This window comes from Hetaerina americana, unplaced genomic scaffold (genome assembly GCF_022747635.1).
Source record: "Hetaerina americana unplaced genomic scaffold, ioHetAmer1.1.p SCAF_1, whole genome shotgun sequence".
NCBI classification, from domain to species: Eukaryota; Metazoa; Arthropoda; class Insecta; order Odonata; family Calopterygidae; genus Hetaerina; species Hetaerina americana.
Window position 1 is genome coordinate 93449216 of NW_027286069.1, and position 19391 is coordinate 93468606.

A 19391-nucleotide genomic window follows, 5' to 3' on the forward strand; every position below is an offset into this window, starting at 1 on the left:
AAATATTTTTCCAAATTTCATTGGATCTCTCAGCATTTTTCCACAGTCCGAAGGTCGTTCACAAGCAGTATCAACTACTAGATAAATTTACGAGGATCGAACAGTTTTGAGGATTCAAGGTTTACACTATTAAAAAAGAACATTTCATCACTAAGACGAAGAAAAATGGATATTAATGGCATAGATTCCCGTACGACGCAGCTGGGCGCAAGGAAACGAACAGCGCTGACGTATATTGAGTCCTTGGTGAGAAACGCTATCGGGTTAAAGTTTCGTGACATTTTTGTTCGGATGTATTTACTTACTGTACCCAGTGCGCAAACACGTCACAGGTTTTGAAGAATGGCTATGGAATACCGCGGTACCGGTATTTAATTACATACGTATGCTGCATTAACGGTGTAGTATAAAACAAATACTAGCTGCTGCAGATTTAGCAACACGTATTCAATTATTGGCGAACGCGAAAGAGTAACTAAATATCGTAACTTATCAGCACTGAGCATGTAAGGACTTTTGCGGAGTCATTTCATAGTACATATACATGTATTACGCATTAATACTCAAGATCCGTCTATTGCCAAATAAAATATTTAATATTCACGAAGGAACCACTAGAAAATATCTCCAATTATTCAATAGCATAATTTTGGAAGCATCTCTTCGTAAGAATTTCTTGGGCGATCTCAAAATCTCTTCTGCGTACATAATTTAGACTATTGACATTTAAGATGATATACAATATGAGCAATCACCTTTGGAACCAAACCAAGCGTTTGGTTTTGATATATTTATTTAATTACATTTATGTGACCAGTAGGATATCTTAGAATCGATCAGAAGAGGGATATTTTGGCCCGGGGAAAGATCTGAGGTTAATACTTTTCCTCATATTCAGCGTTCACGCTGTTAGATGATAAACACGCCTACCACATCTATCGAGTCCTGAGAGTACGCAATGATCAGTTTTTGTAGGCAGATAAAACCCTTGCAGGCTATCCCAAAGTTAACCTTTCATGCCATGCTCAACCATAATAGATATTTCTGAATCGATGTTACGGTGCAATATATCCTCAGGCTCCTCACAACTCAAAATTAAGTTGTTACTAATAAAGGCTTTTGTTGCATGCAATGATTGTCTCTACAGTATAGGTATGTTTTAATTATGAATAGAAATGATGTAAAGAAAAAGGATATCTAAACCTAATGCTGGATATAGCCTACTTTTAATCATATGCTCTTCACCTTTCGCAATGCCAATCCGTTGCAAGATGTACTACTCTTTGACATCTACTCTCGCGTATCCTGCTAGTCATCTCAATATGAGTAGGTACTTGTATCTGTATGTATAGCGTATCTCAAATGATAGGCATCGGTAAGTTAGGTGTTAGGTAAGTTGTTTGGAGATTGAATTCGTGACCTTGAAGTTGCTGCCGTAGTATTGCTCGGGGAAACAAGAATATTGAGCCTGTTGGCGCTTTTTTAAATTCGGATCTGATTAAAAAATAATAACTGGGCATCCAATAATCATTCAATTTCTAGATTAATGTGGTATACATCATCATACGAAGAGCAGTATGAAGTAGTAACGTAAAAGTTAAAAAAGTAACCCCAGGAACCTTGGGGGAACGCATGGGGGGTGCGTCATTGACGGGAAATTTTCCTCATCTACAAAGTGGAAAGTCAGATATGAAAATTTGTATTTTTTGCCAAAAAATGTTCTCTTATTGACGTAATTTAATTTAGCTAAGGGTCATCTCTATTATGGAACAATCCAATCATTTGAACTAAAATCATCGACTTCAAATAATTGTTGACAAAAACCTTTTAAATGGCATCCTTCCGTTCATACCACTTCTCGCAGTTAATATATTTCACCGCTTCGCTTTTCTTGGGATCGCTTCCCTAGCTACAGTCTTACTGACTATTATGTGTATGTGGGAGCGACTGCCACATGCATACATAGTGGGGGCTGAGTGTCGAGGGCGGAAGATGGATAGAGGGAAGCCGAGGAGGTAGAGGGTTGTGGATGGACCCGTGCCTCTTGACTCTGGAAGTCTCCGATTGAGTTGTGGTTGAGGGGGGGCGGGATTCGGGGGAGTAGAAAAAGGGGGGGCAGGGTTTACGGGGAAGTGGAGCGTGTTTCTTGTCAATTGGGCTACTGGTGCTTTCTGTTGCGGTCCTGCGTGGGTGGGAAGGCGCTGGAGTGTGGGGGGGGGGGAGCGTTGGCGGGGAAAGGAGGCGCATGGGGGGTGCGTCATTGATGGGAGAACGAGCGATGGTCGCCGCCGCCGGGGAATCCGTAACCCATTCTCAAGAAGACTTTCTGCCGCGCGTCGTCACGGCAGCTGCGGTGACGACATTGGCGTTTCAAGTGTGCTCCGCTCGCTTTGTTTATTGGCACCGCCCATTTGGGGGTTGGGGAGGATTCCCTTCGAAGCACTTCCTCCAACCCATCCCCCAAAGCCAGGGCACTCTCCTCTCGTTCATGCCGGCGAGACCCCTTCTTCCATTGGGTGAAGGCGCCTCTTCAATTTGGTGATGCCCGGTGCAGTTATTGTCTATTTGAGTAATGGGTACTCCATCATTAAGGGAGTAATGTGCTTCACATGAATACACTACACTTTTAAAAACATACCTCTATGCGCTTTCTATAAATGCGCTAGCAAGAATCGATTCAACCTCGGAAAATACATATTTTCTGATTTACTCGATCGAAATGCTATTACCATTTCTTTCCACCAATAAAAGTTTTTAAGAGGTAGGCTTCGAAGAAGACAGTCCGCAAATGGATATTTAGAGGTAATAGATTGATGTAGCACCCAAATGAAACCAGACTGTAAAGAATCGTGGCGGGTTTAAGAAGAGAATAGGTACTGTAAACCACATTCATGGAGATAGTATTTGTCAGGTTTCGAATAATTGGTGTATGTGTGCTTTCCGTATTTTGACGCTGGTAAGGTCTTCAAGTTTGGGGAACTATCAAACGCTTTTACCACCCAAGCTCGTGATCATCCCATATATCATAAAAAGTATTCATAGAGGCCCGTTAATTTTTAAATATTCAAGAATACGGAGGAACCACAGACATAGAATGCAGAATAATTATGATGATACAAAGTAAGTTTCATTTTTTGATGCCAGACAAAAATGAACCATGAAATAGGCATTATTTTTATAGAGTTTCAGCTGAGAGCAATATTATATTATATGATACATAATTAGTTAAATTACAAATACTATTTTGGCTTCACCTAGTGGAATAACTCCATGGTTGAGTGACAATGGAAACAGTCCTTTTTCTGATAAAGTATTTTTTTAATTCATGTTCTGAAATTTGCATGAAATAAAACGCAATGGCAAGGTATTTTTATTCTAACGCGTAGCCAACTCATTAGAAGACCTAATCGCAGCATGTGCGAAGTTTTCGGGTATATTCAAAACTCAAATTCTTGAATGCAACAATTTCAGAGGGTAAAAATCATTCGCCTTGACTGGGATTCGAACCCAGATCCCTCAATATCCGGTCGAATGCTTTAGCCACTTAAGCTACCGAGGCGTCCTCTTGAACTCTGAAATTTTCGAAGCACTCGACCGGATATTGAGGGATCTGGGTTCGAATCCCAGTCAAGGCGAATGATTTTTACCCTCTGAAATTGTTGCATTGAAATGCACATTAGCGGATGACTCCGTTAAAAGTTACTGTTGCGGCATCTCCCGCAGTTTCTTTGGAACTCAAATTCTTATTAACTTTGCGTCGTCATCGATTATCCAATTGGTAATATCCACTAATGCTAGAATATGCAGTGGAAAGGCTCCGTAGTGGAGAATTCATAAAAGCAGCACTTTCCGCGTGTTATCCTAAACCTAAAAATGTGAGTGGCTAGGGTCTACTTAAATGCAGATTAGATTCCAGTTCTATCGCTCGATATTGAGTAAAAAGATACTAATTTTACTCTTCGCCCAATATCAAAATGGTCTTTTTAATAATTCATGTAAATTGATAACGAATGATAAAAACATTAGGCTTGAGCAAAATGTTTTGAACTTTTCCGCTACTTCAACTACAACGAATACTAATGAAAAACAATGAGGATTAAAATAGAAGACTTTAAACCTAATTGGAGCATTGGGATTGAGCCATAGTCACATTTATAAGTTTAAGATGATGGGGGTAGTAATTTAAACATTTTCGGTCTAGAGCTCAAAATCTTTCGATTAACATAGTATTTTCAGAAATGCAGCAATACGATGCTCGTATACTTGCATTATTTTGGTTTTTCTATTGCCTTACTGCGAAAGTACATTCTCTCCTACCGGGTTTAATGTAATTACGTCGACATTTATCAGTCTCGTTATTGAGTGTTCTAGTGGATGATGTTCTCATTCCCTAGAACAATAATTTGCCTACGTGCTCTAAACAACTTTATATTGTGAAGGGAAATTAAATGGACGAGCCCGCAGCTGGGGTGTTCGAAATCCCTAACTCACAGCAGCGAAGGGGGTCCGAGTTTAATTTTTTAAATCATGAACTCTATGGCGTGTCCCAACAGTTTTCAATTCACGTGTGCGTCTGGTTAAGGCCAGTTCGCGTTGGATGGTCAGAGCCTGCCGAGGAGCTGGTGACACCCTTGAATCATCACCGCCACTCGTCACCGCCTCTACCGTCATCTCTCTCCCGTGTACTCTTCAGAAATAATTTAATCAGAATTTACTCCACCATGGCGGGTGCGAATGAGACAGGGAGAGAGGAGCTGGGGGGAGATAGATATATTCTTCAATTTGAGTCAATTTCGAACATTTTTTTAGTGTTTGTACGCTTAATTCTCTGACCGAATGTACAAAAAAAACTGGGCGTTTTTGTGAAGGAACCTTTAGGGCGTGCGCTCGTTTGACTTATTGCTCGTCAAACACTCGAGGAGAGAGAGAGAGCAAAAAAGGAACGCATGGCGAGTCTCTTCTCTTTTCCCATTTAATTTGACCCCCATTTTCCCTCCGTTGCCGCCCGTTTCGAACAAACTTTCCCACCTACTCTTTCCCTCACATGCCCTCTCCCAGCCATCGACCCCACACCACACCACTCCCCGCATCTTTAACCCATCTCATTACACTCACCAAGCCCGCCCCCCACCCATACAAATACCTCTATCTCATTCACACGCGAACCCCCATTTTAAAACGACCCCGTCCACTTTCATCTCTCATTTTTCCAAAAACATATTTATTTACGGGCCCTCCATCCGGTCGGAAGGGAACGGCCATTAATCGCACGATCCGGGTCCATAGTGTAGATACAGCACTCGAGACTTAATTTAATCGTTTAAAAAAATCGATACGAAGAACTTGGAAACAATTCACTTTCATCTGAACGTAACATTTTGAAAAGCTCGTCGATTCATTTCCGAAATCATTGGAATAATTTCATTCGAAAGTAACTGAAAACATTGAGACGGCAAAGTTCTCTAGATAGAATGATGTTGGAAAATGAACCATCCAGTCATAGTATGACATGTCAAAAATATCAGCAATACTGGAGTTCCCAGTCCGTTCCGTCACTTCAACTTACGGCATAAAACTCCCACGCCCTCATCCCCGTCTCTACCGTCTCTCCCGTCACCCCTGGTCATCTATAGAGAAATAACTTCCCACAAAAAGTCCGCGTAATACTTGAAACAGTCGCACGGTTTTCAAGGGAGAACAAATTGTTTGTCCCCGATTACCTGCGTCGCAACTAAGCCCTAAAAAAACACTTAACAGAAAACGGATGGATCGAGGAGACAAAACATACCTTTGGGAATGAGATAAAATCAGTGAAAAAATAGTGCACAGAAGAAATTAAACCTGGAAATACAGTTCTTGTGGAGAGAGAGGATGTATCGATATCTGAGGATACCCGATCGGTCTCTTATATCGATATATTTCTCCATGGCCCATCAATAATATGTTTGAAGTACATTTAACAGAGGGGGAGAGAAGTGTCCGTTGATATTAAATGTTGGATAGGGCTTTTTTGAATTTCATGTCGCGAACTAAATTACTTCTTCAACTTATGCACTTTTCCTTGCGGTACCCTGAAAGTCCACCCCAGGTATGAAACAGAAAATAAGTGTTTTTCAATTTTTATTCACAATATGTACAGGTAAAATAATTAAAATAATTTGTAAATTCAAAAAATATCTAATTAAAAATTATTTGCTATAATTGATAATATCAAACTCGTTGGTCATGGTTTTATTTTGGATGCATATCAGGCACATGAAAACTTTCACAAACGACGAGTTAAAAAATATTAGTTCGTTTTAATTCTGTCCTTATGACATTCCTCTCTGTTAATGGATGCCTCTGTTGACAGACGTATCAATATCGTAGTTTTTCCCTTCCTTTTGCTGTTATCGGTCGTGGGATGACACACCTTCCGCGTCTTGCAAGCCAACGGCCCTCACAGCTTCGTTTTCATCGGAATCGATTTAATCACTCGTGGCCCTTGGTCTTCCCAACGTTACTTCCGCTCAAGTCGGGAGTTTCGTATCCGTGCCGTAATAGCCAAAGGTTTTTCTATGGAAGTCAGAGGAAGAATGCTCTCCCACCCTTTCCCTCCGGCCGCCTCCTGGTCGCGTTCCCTCCACAACTGCGCTCTCCCGCTCGCGCGGCGCTGCTTGACCCCTGAGCTGCTGCGGTCGCCGTGGAGTCTGCCTTAGGGCGGGGGTCGGGTTAGCGGCGATAAAAAGCGGCCGATATCGAGGAGGCGCCTCGCCTTCCCCTCTGTCCTTAAACTCACGGTCGTGTGCATGGGTCACGTCTTGGAAAGCGGGAAGAGAAAGAGGGCCTTTCCTCCTCTTTTTCCCCCTCCCACCCTCCGATCTTCTCTCCCCTCCCCATCCCCTGCATCTCTCAGTCATGCATCTTGTCAATCTCCATATTGGGCGGGCAAAAACAAGCGGAGGGAGACGGTTCGTCTGTTTCCCCACGAATTTTTTTACGCCCATCCTCCCACTATTTTGTATTTGTCGTCCCTTCGGTGTCTTCAGAGGGTCCCTCTCTTCCCCCCTTCCGACCTCCCTTCAAGTCCCTCCCCACACAGACGGTATGGTGCGTGTTTTTATTTATACTATGTTTATCTTGGTTTCCATGCAACCACCACACTGCTGAAAAAGACGCCTCTTCGAATTTTTTTGGTCTAATTCATAGAACCCGATCGTGTTCTCTTCCCTTCTCCCCGTAGGAAGCGTTTTAACTACCATTTGGTCACTTTTAGTCGCATTTCACAGCCGATGAACTAATGTATCCAGCGGAACAATTCGTCTCCTTTAAACATAGATGCAGGATGAGAAAACTTGATCTGGCCATGTCAATAACTATTGACGTACGTCGATAGTCGGGAAATCTGAGTTTTCAGATGCTCTACAGGTATCATGAAGAAATATTTCACTTTATCCCTCGATATTTGAAATAGGTTATATCACATTAAAATAATCACCTAGAAATTCGCACCAGAAGTTGGTGGAACACGCTAAACCTCGGGTTCGGTGACGGGATAACTGGGACGGTTCATTGTTTTTTGTAATTAGTAAATTCTATAGCCAGCATATTAAAATCGGTGTTCTGTATCCATCTATTCATTAATTTTCTCCCTGATGCTTTATAATTATTTTTTGACGCGGTGGCTACCGAGGTGACGAATTAAATCACTTTCTCCTTCCGATATCAGATGATATTTGCAGAATATTTCGGGAATATTTTTGAAAATATTAAGTGTCGTCATTACTCAATTAATATGTTGACGTAAAATAAAAATTAGAAGCGTAATTTTGATGAATTCTTATTAACTATTATTCTTAATTTTTATCGAATTAGCTTTACTTTAAATTACTGCTCTTGTGATTTATCACTGAATTCACGAACTATTCAATCTATATAAATATAATTTATATAAATGAAAATTGAGCAGAAGACATTGAAACGCAAATGCATATTTTATTAAAGATTAACTACTCTATATAGATGATTTTAAGTAAATAGTACACCTATAAGTAGGAGATGTGCTCAGGTTTTTCGAAACTACATTTAACTTGACCAATTTAAGCGTGTTTTCCATTTATTCTTACGCCCTCCACTTTATGATACTTCTTCAGTTCTGGTACTAGCGTTTTGAATTTAAAATAATTAGGTTTAATCTTATTAATCCTTTAACTAGTCGACATTTGCAAACATGGAATAGAGACATAAAAGAGGGATATAGATGATGGAAGCGTGAATAGAAAATTTGTTTGGATGATAAAAACGGTACGAAATAATGGCGTACGTGTTTTTTCTTGTAAAACTTGTCACCAATTACGGAAAACTCATTAAAATTTATTAGTTAGAACTTTTGTAATTTATCAATTAGAACTTTTGTAATTTATCAGTTAGAACTTTTGTAATTTTTGCTTTGTTTTATGTTGATTTTCAGTATCTTCTGGGGTAAATTCCCGTACAAATTCCATTTTCCGAAAAATTAATCAAAATGCTTCAACGCTTTTTCCGGCTTCCCATGAATTGAGAATTGATTTTAGTTTTCCTCTGCCAGGGTCATTTAGAACTAACTATTTTGTAATATCTCTACCCAAATTCACATGTCATCACACGTCAGCGCTGTTATCGATCTTTAATTTCACTTTCCATCAGCCTCTTCCTTTCTTATCTTTAGCTCTCTTTCGGCTCTGCAAATACTTAACGCTGGAATGCGCCCCGGCCCTACCTATTTCTTACTCCCTCGGCGCCTTCCGTTGACGGACGCCCTCGCCTCACCCATCTCCCTTCCCTCGCCCCTACACGCCCTCTCCCCAGTCACTAATTTCGGTTTCATGTTTCACGAACACCCCAAGCTGCTAATGCCTTTCCAGAAAACTCGCCCTCGTGCATAAATGTCCCACAACTCCTCCCCGCCTCAGTGGCATCAACAATCTTCTTTCGGACAAACTTCGTTTCGGCTTTAATGGGCCGTTAAATTGAGTGTTCTGGGTCTCATGTGCGGCACTTTATGCGCTCACTTTTTTCCTTTTCACGGTTCACTACTGACACTTCTTTCCGTTTGTGAGGAGGAAAGCGCAGTTTAAAATCGCGGATTCAACATGAAGTTCACAATCATCTCAGCCCTTTCTTTGTTTAATTTCTTTATTTTCATTTTCCTTTTATTTCGAAAGATGTATTATTCGTGAATTTTCAAGTTCATACTTTTTCTTGTCAAATCTCGCTTTCAATCAACCATCGAAGTCATGGTGCATGTGGAACGAATTAGTTTTCTTCAATTACAATTATTGATCGTGTTGTCAGCTTTAGATTTTACTTCTAGTAGCTACCGGCAGTTACTACAAATTGCTTAAAGACACATTAAATTTCGGGATGGATTATATTCAATATGAAACACCACAACGTACAAATCAAAATAGCTCAGGAAGACAATGCCTACTACGCTAGCTTTCCAAATCCAGAAGCCCATGCTATGCAAACCTATAGCCTGTTTGTACAATTTAGACCAAATTTAACAAGACGCTTGCTTAGGCAATAACTAATCAAACTGTTTTCATTTTCACTAATGGAAATATTAATATTTTGCGGAGCAGGAGCTGTGCAACCACCGAAATCATTCCACTGAAAATATACTGCATGTTAACGAGAACATTTACTTATAGCTGCGTTGCTTGGAGATGATTAAAATATTAAATTTTCGCAAAATTTCGCATGGTTCTATTTTTAGACTAAAGGACATCGAGATAAAAACTGATGAAATGGAATAACTACTACCGGCTAGTGATATCATGGTCATATCTTTTAATATAGCGTATTATTCGGTAAAAAATCGACCCATGCCTTGATATCAAATAATGGCTACAAAATTATTTCGAAATTGATATCGAATATTGTAAATCCGTCTTGGCGACGTCTTAACTATTAACGCGATGTATAAGCATTAAAAAAGAAGCAGGGTTAATAATTAAATCTCTCAGAACTAGACTCCTAGAGGTCAGCTCCCTAGAAATGATTTCCAGAACTACAAACTAACCGAAATTTTATCTTTGGCGGTAGCGTTACTACTTCTAACGTATCTCTGTCAGTTTCGATGGCCAATCCCATCACATTGCCATGTAAATAATTATGCTATCCATTATTTACCTATGTGAGGCAACGTTTCAACTTTATCACTTCTACAAGAATCATCTTCACACAATAAAATAAATGTTTAAATCGCAATTTCCAACCATTATCTATCAGTTAATTCTTCGAATAATTATGACACTCTACACAGAGGGGAAGAACTGGTATGCTTGGATTTAAAAAATTCAAATGCGTGTCCTTAAATCGCATTTGCCGCCTCAGAGAACTTCAAAGGCTTCCATGGTGTCAAAAGAAATGAAAGTGAGTCCCGCGACATCGTCCTTATTTCCATTATAACGTTAGCTTTGGAGCGCACCTCAAAAGTTTTTGCAATATCCCCAAAGTTATGTCAGTGTTCTTAGGTTTCATCCGTCGCTAAGGAGCAATTCATTGTACGAGTTCGTTCAGCATTAGAAAATATTCGTCCTTAAATAAAATACTGGTTTTCCTTTGGGCATGTCAACCTTGCCGGTTATGTGATTTTCCTTAAACATATTATACATTACAACGTCATGAGCCCGAATAGTTTTACTTAGTGCGGTAAGGTAGATATCTCACGCATTAAATGTTTACCTCGTGACGTACCTGACTAGTGGCGTCCTAGCTCTGGACACACAAATAAATAGCAGAATTCTTAGAACCGATCTGAATACGTTTGGCTAAAGATACACAATTTATGTATAGGCTTTTAGATACATATTATATTTTAAACAACCATATCGTTACCAAGCGAGGTGCAGATTATTTAAAAGTGACGAATAAATGTAAATGCAAGTTGATTTGCATATATTATAAAATTTGAATTTTATATATTTTATTATTACTGTTATAACTACCACGGAAAAAAGTCCTTAGTGGTGACCCTAGCTGAAAGATCATTTCATCTTGGTTCCTTTGGAGAATCAAGAGGATTCCATGCTGTCAATGCATGCCAACAACGCTATTCATGGATGAGATATGAATCTCGAGCACTGTCAAGGACACCACTTGAATAACTCTTTCGTTAAGTGAAAATTTTGGCCTTGTTTGGTTGAACTCTATGCGTGTACTACATGTATGTGAAAATATCGAAATGCATAAAAAAATCTGTCTATGCATCTAGCGATCCACTCACAAATCTTCCGGAGAAGTAGAAAAAAATACATCTTTCGACGTGACTCCCATGTGGTTCCATCCACCACTTGGACCTGTTTCGTCGTAATTTCTCTCGTACATGCATAGCTTGCAGCCCAGTGAAGAAGACGTCCCTCGTGGGTTCCTCTACTGCCCCCACATCTCCCCGTACCATTCAGTCCGTCATCTCTTCGAGTGCGAGACCCTGAGCAGGGCCGACTCTCGCTCCCCCGTCACCTCCGGGCCATTCACTGTTCCTAGTCGCCATCCGTCACCAAGGGGACGCTTGTTTGTAAAACCAAGTCCGGGTCATGTGCCGTTATTGAAGTGGGGACTCGCGAACACAAGTCTGCTGAGCATAAATAATCTCACGTCTAATGTCTATTGGTTGCCATGCGCTGTTTGTAGCATTTACAGGAAACAATTTCGAGGTGCCTCGTCAACGCCCCTTTCCCTTTGCCTACGGCAGTGTTTGGTGCAGTTTGGGTGTTTACATCGGACGCGTTTGTTTTACGTTTTCCTCCCAAATTCAATTATGTTGCGCGGTTCAGAGTGAAGAAAAACAGGTTCTTGACGATGAATCGCTGATATAGGAGTTCTGAAATTGTCTGAAAGTTTAATTATGTGCTAGCCACCTCCGGGCCATTCACGGGCCATCCGGGCCTTCGAGCAATATCGACAAAATAAAAGGAAGTGGCGCATTGGGCAAATACTGTATTATATACCTTTTAGTTCAAACTTTCGACTTTTATTGTACATAAAAATTAAGAATAGAAGATAACTTATGTTAACTAAAACCATGCAGAAATAATATTTTCGCGTTCCAAAGTTTTCACGTAAAGTCATTTTCCTAGGAATATTTTTGATTTGTTTGATTCTTCTATTTAAGCCTCACATTGAATATCGTCTCTCATAAAAATAAATTTACTTGAGACTTCTTAAAACAAAAATGTTCGTAAAACATATACCATTAATTTTAAATCTGCTGAATTATGTTAATAACACAATACAGGTAGTAGTTTAAAAAAACTGACGAAAACTGGAGAGACTCTTCACGTTTCGTCTCTCTGCTAACGCATCGGATCACCAATGAAGGAGTTCAGAATAATTTAAGATTCTGGCGATCTGTGTCGTGAGCGAAACACCGAACAGTGTATCTGGCTTTGCGGTCGGCCTTTTTTTTAACCTAGAAAACTGCTTACTTCGAGAATCGCGAGCCCAACGGTGAAGAACTATCCGTATTCTTACAAGAACCCTTAATGAGTGATTGGCCTAAGAATCCGATGAATACAAATTATCCCTCTTCCGTCTCGGTTTCCGACACTTTCACGACACAGCCGGGATAAGGATCGCCGATTCCACATAACATGGTATTCGTACGATTACGATTCTATATGACTCTTTAAAGACCTTCCACTTTATTATTTTTTAGTGAGCGGTTTATTTTATTTTTACAAGGTTTTAAAAACAAGTACTGCTTTAGTGAAATCTCGAGTAGAACATACTAAAGAGAAATGATATTGATATCAGTCAATAATATGATGCAAAGTTGCAGAGCTGGTCCTTATTTTTCATTTATAGTTTAATAATATCCTGCTAATTGGGCTGTCACGAATTAAATGAACTTACGTCGCTATAAATTAAAATATTTCATTATTCACATAAAAATAAAATTAAAAAAGACTGTTACCAAATTATTTACTTTCAATAGGGCGACATTTTAATCAGGTACAAGACCTTAATCTACAAAAGATGTAAATACCTATTGAAGGACGAAGTATTCATAGGGGTAGGAAATTTTTCCAAAAAGTTGTTGACGAGGGCGAGATTTGAACCCAGATTTAACAGTAGAACTCCATCCTCGTATTCCCTTAACTTGACGATGTACTCGATAATTATTGAAGCGGTTATATGACTGTTCATGCTTTCGAAAGTGGTTTGTTCTAAGACTAATGAGTCCCAGCGGCTATGTACTACACAAACTGAACTCTTCCTTTACCTAGAGCTTCTGATTAATTCAGCGTATAGTGTAAAAATAGGCAAACGGAGTGCCTTAGTCTTTATTTTGGCTCCCGTTTTTAGGTCCCCCAAATATTTCGTAAATCAGAGGAGCTTGTTTACTTTTTCCAGATATTTCTTGTTTTGATGTTTGAACAGCCTCTGCTGATGTTCGGATTGAGTTCGTTTTTGGGTTTCGTGATTCCAAAATTACTTCCTGACTTAGGTTGACCGGACTAAAAAACCGACAAGAGTGAAAAATTGGATTCTTTAACTCTGTTCTTCGATTCGACCATTTTGGCAATTGAAAGTATAGCAAACAGTAGAGGGAATAAGTAGAAAGAAATTTCAATAAGATGCAGGCGATGTTGAGCATTCAGCTGAAGCCGGTTTTTTACAGCTCCCTACTTGTAATGCCTAGGTGACATCGCTTCTAAAGTTCACTTTTTTAAAAAGCGGCGATTGAAGTGAATCATAGATGAATTTGATATACGTAATTTACATATATATTCAGCATTATAAATACATCATGATTACAAATAAATATTTTGGGAGGAATAAAGAAACAATTTGTACAGAAACGTATTCTTTGAATTCCTTTTTATCACTTTCACCCCTGGAGATCTCGCTCAGTGTGATATCAGCAATGACTTTTTTGCCATCGACTTACTCGTAACACGATTTATTGTTTCTTATAACTGGAAATTCATCTGGCCTCAGGTTTAAGAATATTCAAAAACTGAGAGTACCCAATTGATTTATCAAAATATTTTGTGAAAATATTACTTAAATGAATTGGAACTGCATATGGAAAAAAATTAATATTTTTGGAGAAAACTGGCAGTTATGTTGTACACATTAGTAAAATTAAGACATATTTCGCGTTTCACAATACTTTTTCCGGCAGCCAATGCACTGCAAGTGGAAATTGATAAATCTTTTGGTAAAACTCGTGGTTTTCTTGCATTTTCTTTTTATTCTCTATTAGTTGGAAGAAATGAGAAATTGTAAAATATTGACAAAAAACAGCATACACCATTAACGCAAAACATAGAATAATCAATTCCATTTACCAAAAATTGGTTGAATTCCAACCGTACAATCGCAATAATTCACGCATGAAAATGTTCTTTTGCGGTAAGGCCATGACTATTGATATAATTGTGAACAAATAAAGGGACTCAATTTGAGAGTCATCTTTGAAAAATATATTTAATAGGAAAGACCTTCACATTTAATTAAAAATGTTTGCTGATGGCTCCCGAACGTAATAAAAAAGTGGATAAAATTTGAGAGTGGGCATCTGTACCAGCAGAAAACATGAAAGTGGTGTAACAAAATGCAATTGAATGGGTACAGATTGTCTGCATAGATGTAAATTTATCCATATAAAATACTTTGTACATAACCTCCATTCCGAATGCAATGAATTATGGTCCAAGGTTGTATGAACGCGGGTTAGTAATTTCTCATCAATTGCGATATGAATTTTACGTGAAGGATGCCATGCGTACATTCGCTTCTTACATCGGAGTATCGTAAAGGTGCTCTTTTTTGTCAAAATTTTTGCAACGAAAATTATGAATATTTGCATCAAACGAGTTCGGCATGTCTTGTACGGAGAAAAAAAATATTCTAGAAAGAAATATCTCGGACGTACATGCTTTATTCGAGTTTAATATCTTGTGTGCTCTGTAATTATAATATGCGACCCTATAGTCCAAGACTCATTGGACCGGTTTTTCGAGAAATGTCAAGGAAAGATAAATGTAAGGAGTGAGCTCATTTAGAATTTATGCAAAGGAAAATTGAGCTTGCTTTCCTTCAGCCACCAACTCGACGGGTTTTCTTGAAAAAAATAGCCGTAAGGTCCGTAACTCATGACTTAAATTTACTTCATTTTGATGCTTTCAATGATTCGATAAATAATGGCATTAAGAAGTAAATTCTCATAATTCAGCTATGCCCTCGTACCTTTTATCCCGTTTGAATATTTTGGAAAAATGACAAAATTCCCAGGAGCAGCTGAAAACCATATTATTTGTACAGTATTGTTTAGTGAAATTAAGAGATCGTTGATATCAGTGAATCTTAATTTTGAGATGCTCGCAATATTAGAATATAAATTTGAAAAAGTTGAAAGAAAATTACTTCGATAAATAATTTTTTAATCAGTTCAAAAAACAATACCACCACAATCCACAGTAATAAACCCGAAGGTTGGTCTGATAGATGACGGATGGCATGGTGCTCATCTATTAGATGGGAGGGATGGAGCTCTCCCAGAACTAAATCCAACGAAACTTGAAATACCCAAATAGGGAGTCAATTCTCATTTTCATTGCTGCCTGTAGTTCCCAAGAAAACCCCGTCCTCAAAAACTCACACAGACAGAATGAAGCTGAGGGTGCCCAAAAGCGTCATCCAGAATCAAAACCGGGTCCTCCAGCAAGTATCCCAGCGGTTTAATCACTGGTCTACCACTCCCCTATAAAATGATTAAGGCAAAAATTTACAATTACGTGAGTAATGGTCCTCATTATTCTATTGACTTTCGACATAGAATTTTTGTTTCCAATGTACACTTAATTAACTTTACTGCTACAAATGATTTTAAATATGTGATCGGATGGCGAACGGACTATATACTATTGAAAATAAAAAGAGAAATAAATTCGCTAATAATAAAGGAAAATCCATATGAAAATTCATTCGCTATCTGTCAAATTGCTCAAAGATAATTTCATTTTCCATGAAGGAATTTTAAGGTAAATAACCACATTCATTGGCGCCGAAAATAAAAAACAACATCTTTCTATTATAATTACAACAAAAATGGATATCCGAATCATTTTTTTAATTATCAGGAGAAAACCTATATTGGGTTAAGCCCGAAGTAAACTTCTTCAGGGTGGCTTTTAAGAGGTCATATAGAGGATGTAGATAGCTGGTTAGTTGATTCGCGCTAAAATGTTTAAAATTCACCAAAAAAATTGTGCTGTCTCAGTTACAAGCTCGTAAGAGTTTGACAATTCAAGACAAAAAGAATCAATCAATTTAAATATTCTACCTTCCTGAATGCGCTTGAGAACAATTTAAAAAAATAGTCAACGTTGAGTAATTGGAGTTTTAATTGACTTCTTGCGGACTAAACTAGCTCAGCGCTGTATACTAATGTTTCTCCGCTGTAAACATAATAATTAATGTATTCTCTAAAGAGTCCCCCTCTATTTAATTGACTGACATACAAGTCCGAAAATGGTCCACACCATCCGAAAGCTCGGAGCGCACAGCTGTGCGTGGTCGCTCTCTCTCTCTCTCAAAGGGAATGCCACATTGCGTAAATTCTACCGAGAATTTCGGGTCCGAGCGGTGATTTAGATGGCGCCCGCTCGACACACCCTCAATTTCGGAGACTCTGGGTGGCGCCGAAGAGCGGCCGACACTCTCGGCAGTCCGTTTCTCACCTGCACGGCGCACTTCCGCTCGCACGCTTCGAGGACCACAGCCTTGGATGCCGCGGCGGCGGCGCTGGCGGATGCGGCGGAGGCACCCGTGGACGCCTTGCCCGTCACCCCGATGCACCACGCGAGGATGACAAGGAGTAGGGAAGATATCCATGGCAGCCGGGATCCCATGGCTCCCGCCGACGGATGTCCGAGTCCCTCAAACTTCTTTTCCCCGCCGCCCCACCCGCAACGCTTCACGTCCGATTCCGGACGGAACCGCGGCGACGCGTACTATCACTCGCGAATCGTCCGCGAAGGGAAATCGAAACGAGAAACCAGATACGGGAGGACACTCGCGACTAGGTGGTCTTTTGGATGAAAACTGGGAAGAAAAAAAAACGGGCGAATCTCAAGTCACGCCGCTACATGGCCCGTTTCGCCATCGGCGCACCCGCCGCGGCTTTCAAAGTTCCCGGGAGCACAGGTGTCCATCCATCTCCGCCCGCGGCTGAGTGTCGGACACGGAACACATAGGAGCGAGCACGACTTTGTCTTCTCACACTATCCCCCCTCTCTCTCCCCCAGATGTCCAGATCTGTTCGTTGAGTTGGCGAGAGCAGGAGAAATGAATAATTTTTCTCCCTCGTAATGTCTTCCCGAGCACGACACTATTTCCCCGCAATCCGGTCGTATTGATGAGCGTGGCAAGCTGTCCAGGACTCCTCAAGATTCGCGATCTCCTCGCCGCAGAGCGCGTCGACTGTTACATGCCTTCGGAATTCACCCTTACCGAGGGATCGAAGCGGAAGGAGCGATTGCTAGTATGTGCGTGACTCGGGGTTTGCCCGTCAACTGAAACTGGTCGGAGGAAGAGGACGTTCGGGGCCGTTGGCAAGAGGGGGTGCTGAGGGAGGGGGCGGATTGGAGGTGGCGGTCGGGGGCGGGGGAGAGGTCGGCCGGGGCACGCTGGCTAGTCGTGGTCGTTCTCCTACCCCTCTACGCCCTTCCTCGTCCCTCTTCGCCGCCCACCCGTTCACGCCCCCTCTCCCTCCCACGCCTCTCACACCACGCCCACCCCCGCGACACTTCCTTTCCATCCCTTTTATGAAACTGTTTCCGCAACGAATTGTTCACGAATCTCGTCAATCGCACGTACACGTTGATTCTTAATTCCTTTTTGTAAGTTTTTTTCACGACCTTCGCATGAATTTCGTTGATGTTTATATATCATTATAATCAATTTGTTACCCTATCTACTGAAATGACGTTAGATAATGAGTGGTAGCATCATTATTCCGAGTTGTGTTGTAGGTGCGTGAGCACAGACTCATGTTAGGAAATGCGTACATTTGTTGATACGAGGCAATAAGCTAATGCTGCCGGGACGGTAATTTTTTAATTCTTATAAACTGAATTGGAAGTAGGAAAAGAAAATATACGTATGCAGAAGGAAGTTAACTAACTTAGTATCTATTTGGTTATCAACGAATTAAAGATAGGATTTGAGACCATTTAAAAGGAGCGGTGATCCAAGTAACTTTTTTCTCTTGTGGCTTCACACCCTACCCCAGACGAGAATAAACTTAAAAATGAATGTACATGTAATGCACTCCGATAGCATACGAACCCACGACGTAAAATCTTTCCAGTAAGTCATTACTTTTCCCTTCAGACTAATCCTGACAGTTTTCACCTTATTCTCTCAAAATGGTCTGCCAATAGTTTCCCAACTCTATTTACTTAAAGTATTCCTACTTACCTTAAAGTAATCTTCTCATTTACTTTAAGTATTCCTTATACGCACAAAAAGTTAGATGCATGAAGTAAATTTTTTATTCATCTAAATGCATTGAGTGGTCAACACAATTTAGAATCAAGACAAACTAAGGTGAAGCCTATTATCAAGAAACACGCAAGTGAAATTACAACGATGGACTGCATCAGAGCTAGAGGAAAATAATTATGGCAGGTAAAAATAATAATTATTTGGACCCTAGATTTTATGATGGGAAAACGGGCATAAAAATAATGGAATTCAAAAGATGTTTATACGAGATACCTTAGGGGTTTTTACAGGCAGAAAAATTCGATGATTTTTTTAATGGATTTGAGCATAAAGAAAACAAAAAATGCCTTTGAAAGGCTGAGGATGGATCTATCAGGGAGACTGAGTTGTTGTGAGGCAAAAGGATGAAGAAATACAAATGAAGAAGTTACCTACGAGAGGAGGAGATTGGTATGTGTGAGTCGCAAAAACAGGATTAAAGAGATCTCGGAACGTAGTTACAATGTAGTGGTACCCTATTTAAGAATGTGGAGGAAGGAAAAATTTAAGGTAAAGAGAATATATTTTGAGGAAAAGAAGGCCTTGTGATGGTTTCATTCAGTGCCGTAGTGTGTTTGCGTGCTATTTTTTATAACAGTCATTCCTCTCGCCGCAACATGAGATAGATCCCCATTGTTCTTTGAAGGTGTATCTGCACGTACCCTAAAACGATTTTCTCAATCGAATTTCGGCGTCACAGCTCTCCCATCCCCTTTAGTTCCCCCTTCCCTCCCCCACCACTGGCCCTTTGCTTGCTCCGCCCCGTTGCACAACGTACGCACGCATGCATATTAGGTGAATGGTGGAAAAATTCGGCGCGTCCCCCGCTCCATTCCCTCACATTCACGCCACCAGTCGGCCGTGGAGGGGCG

General features: G+C 40.1%; 1 protein-coding gene across 1 annotated transcript in view; it reads right to left on the reverse strand.

Moving 5' to 3' along the window:
• The window catches only part of sev (receptor protein-tyrosine kinase sevenless), a 147167-nt gene extending 130284 nt beyond the window's left edge, over positions 1-16883 (reverse strand). The window contains exon 1 of the mRNA XM_071589500.1: positions 16713-16883. Coding sequence (XP_071445601.1) covers positions 16713-16883 — 171 coding nt within the window. The remainder of the gene's footprint in view (positions 1-16712) is intronic.
• Between the last annotated feature and the right edge of the window lie 2508 nt (positions 16884-19391).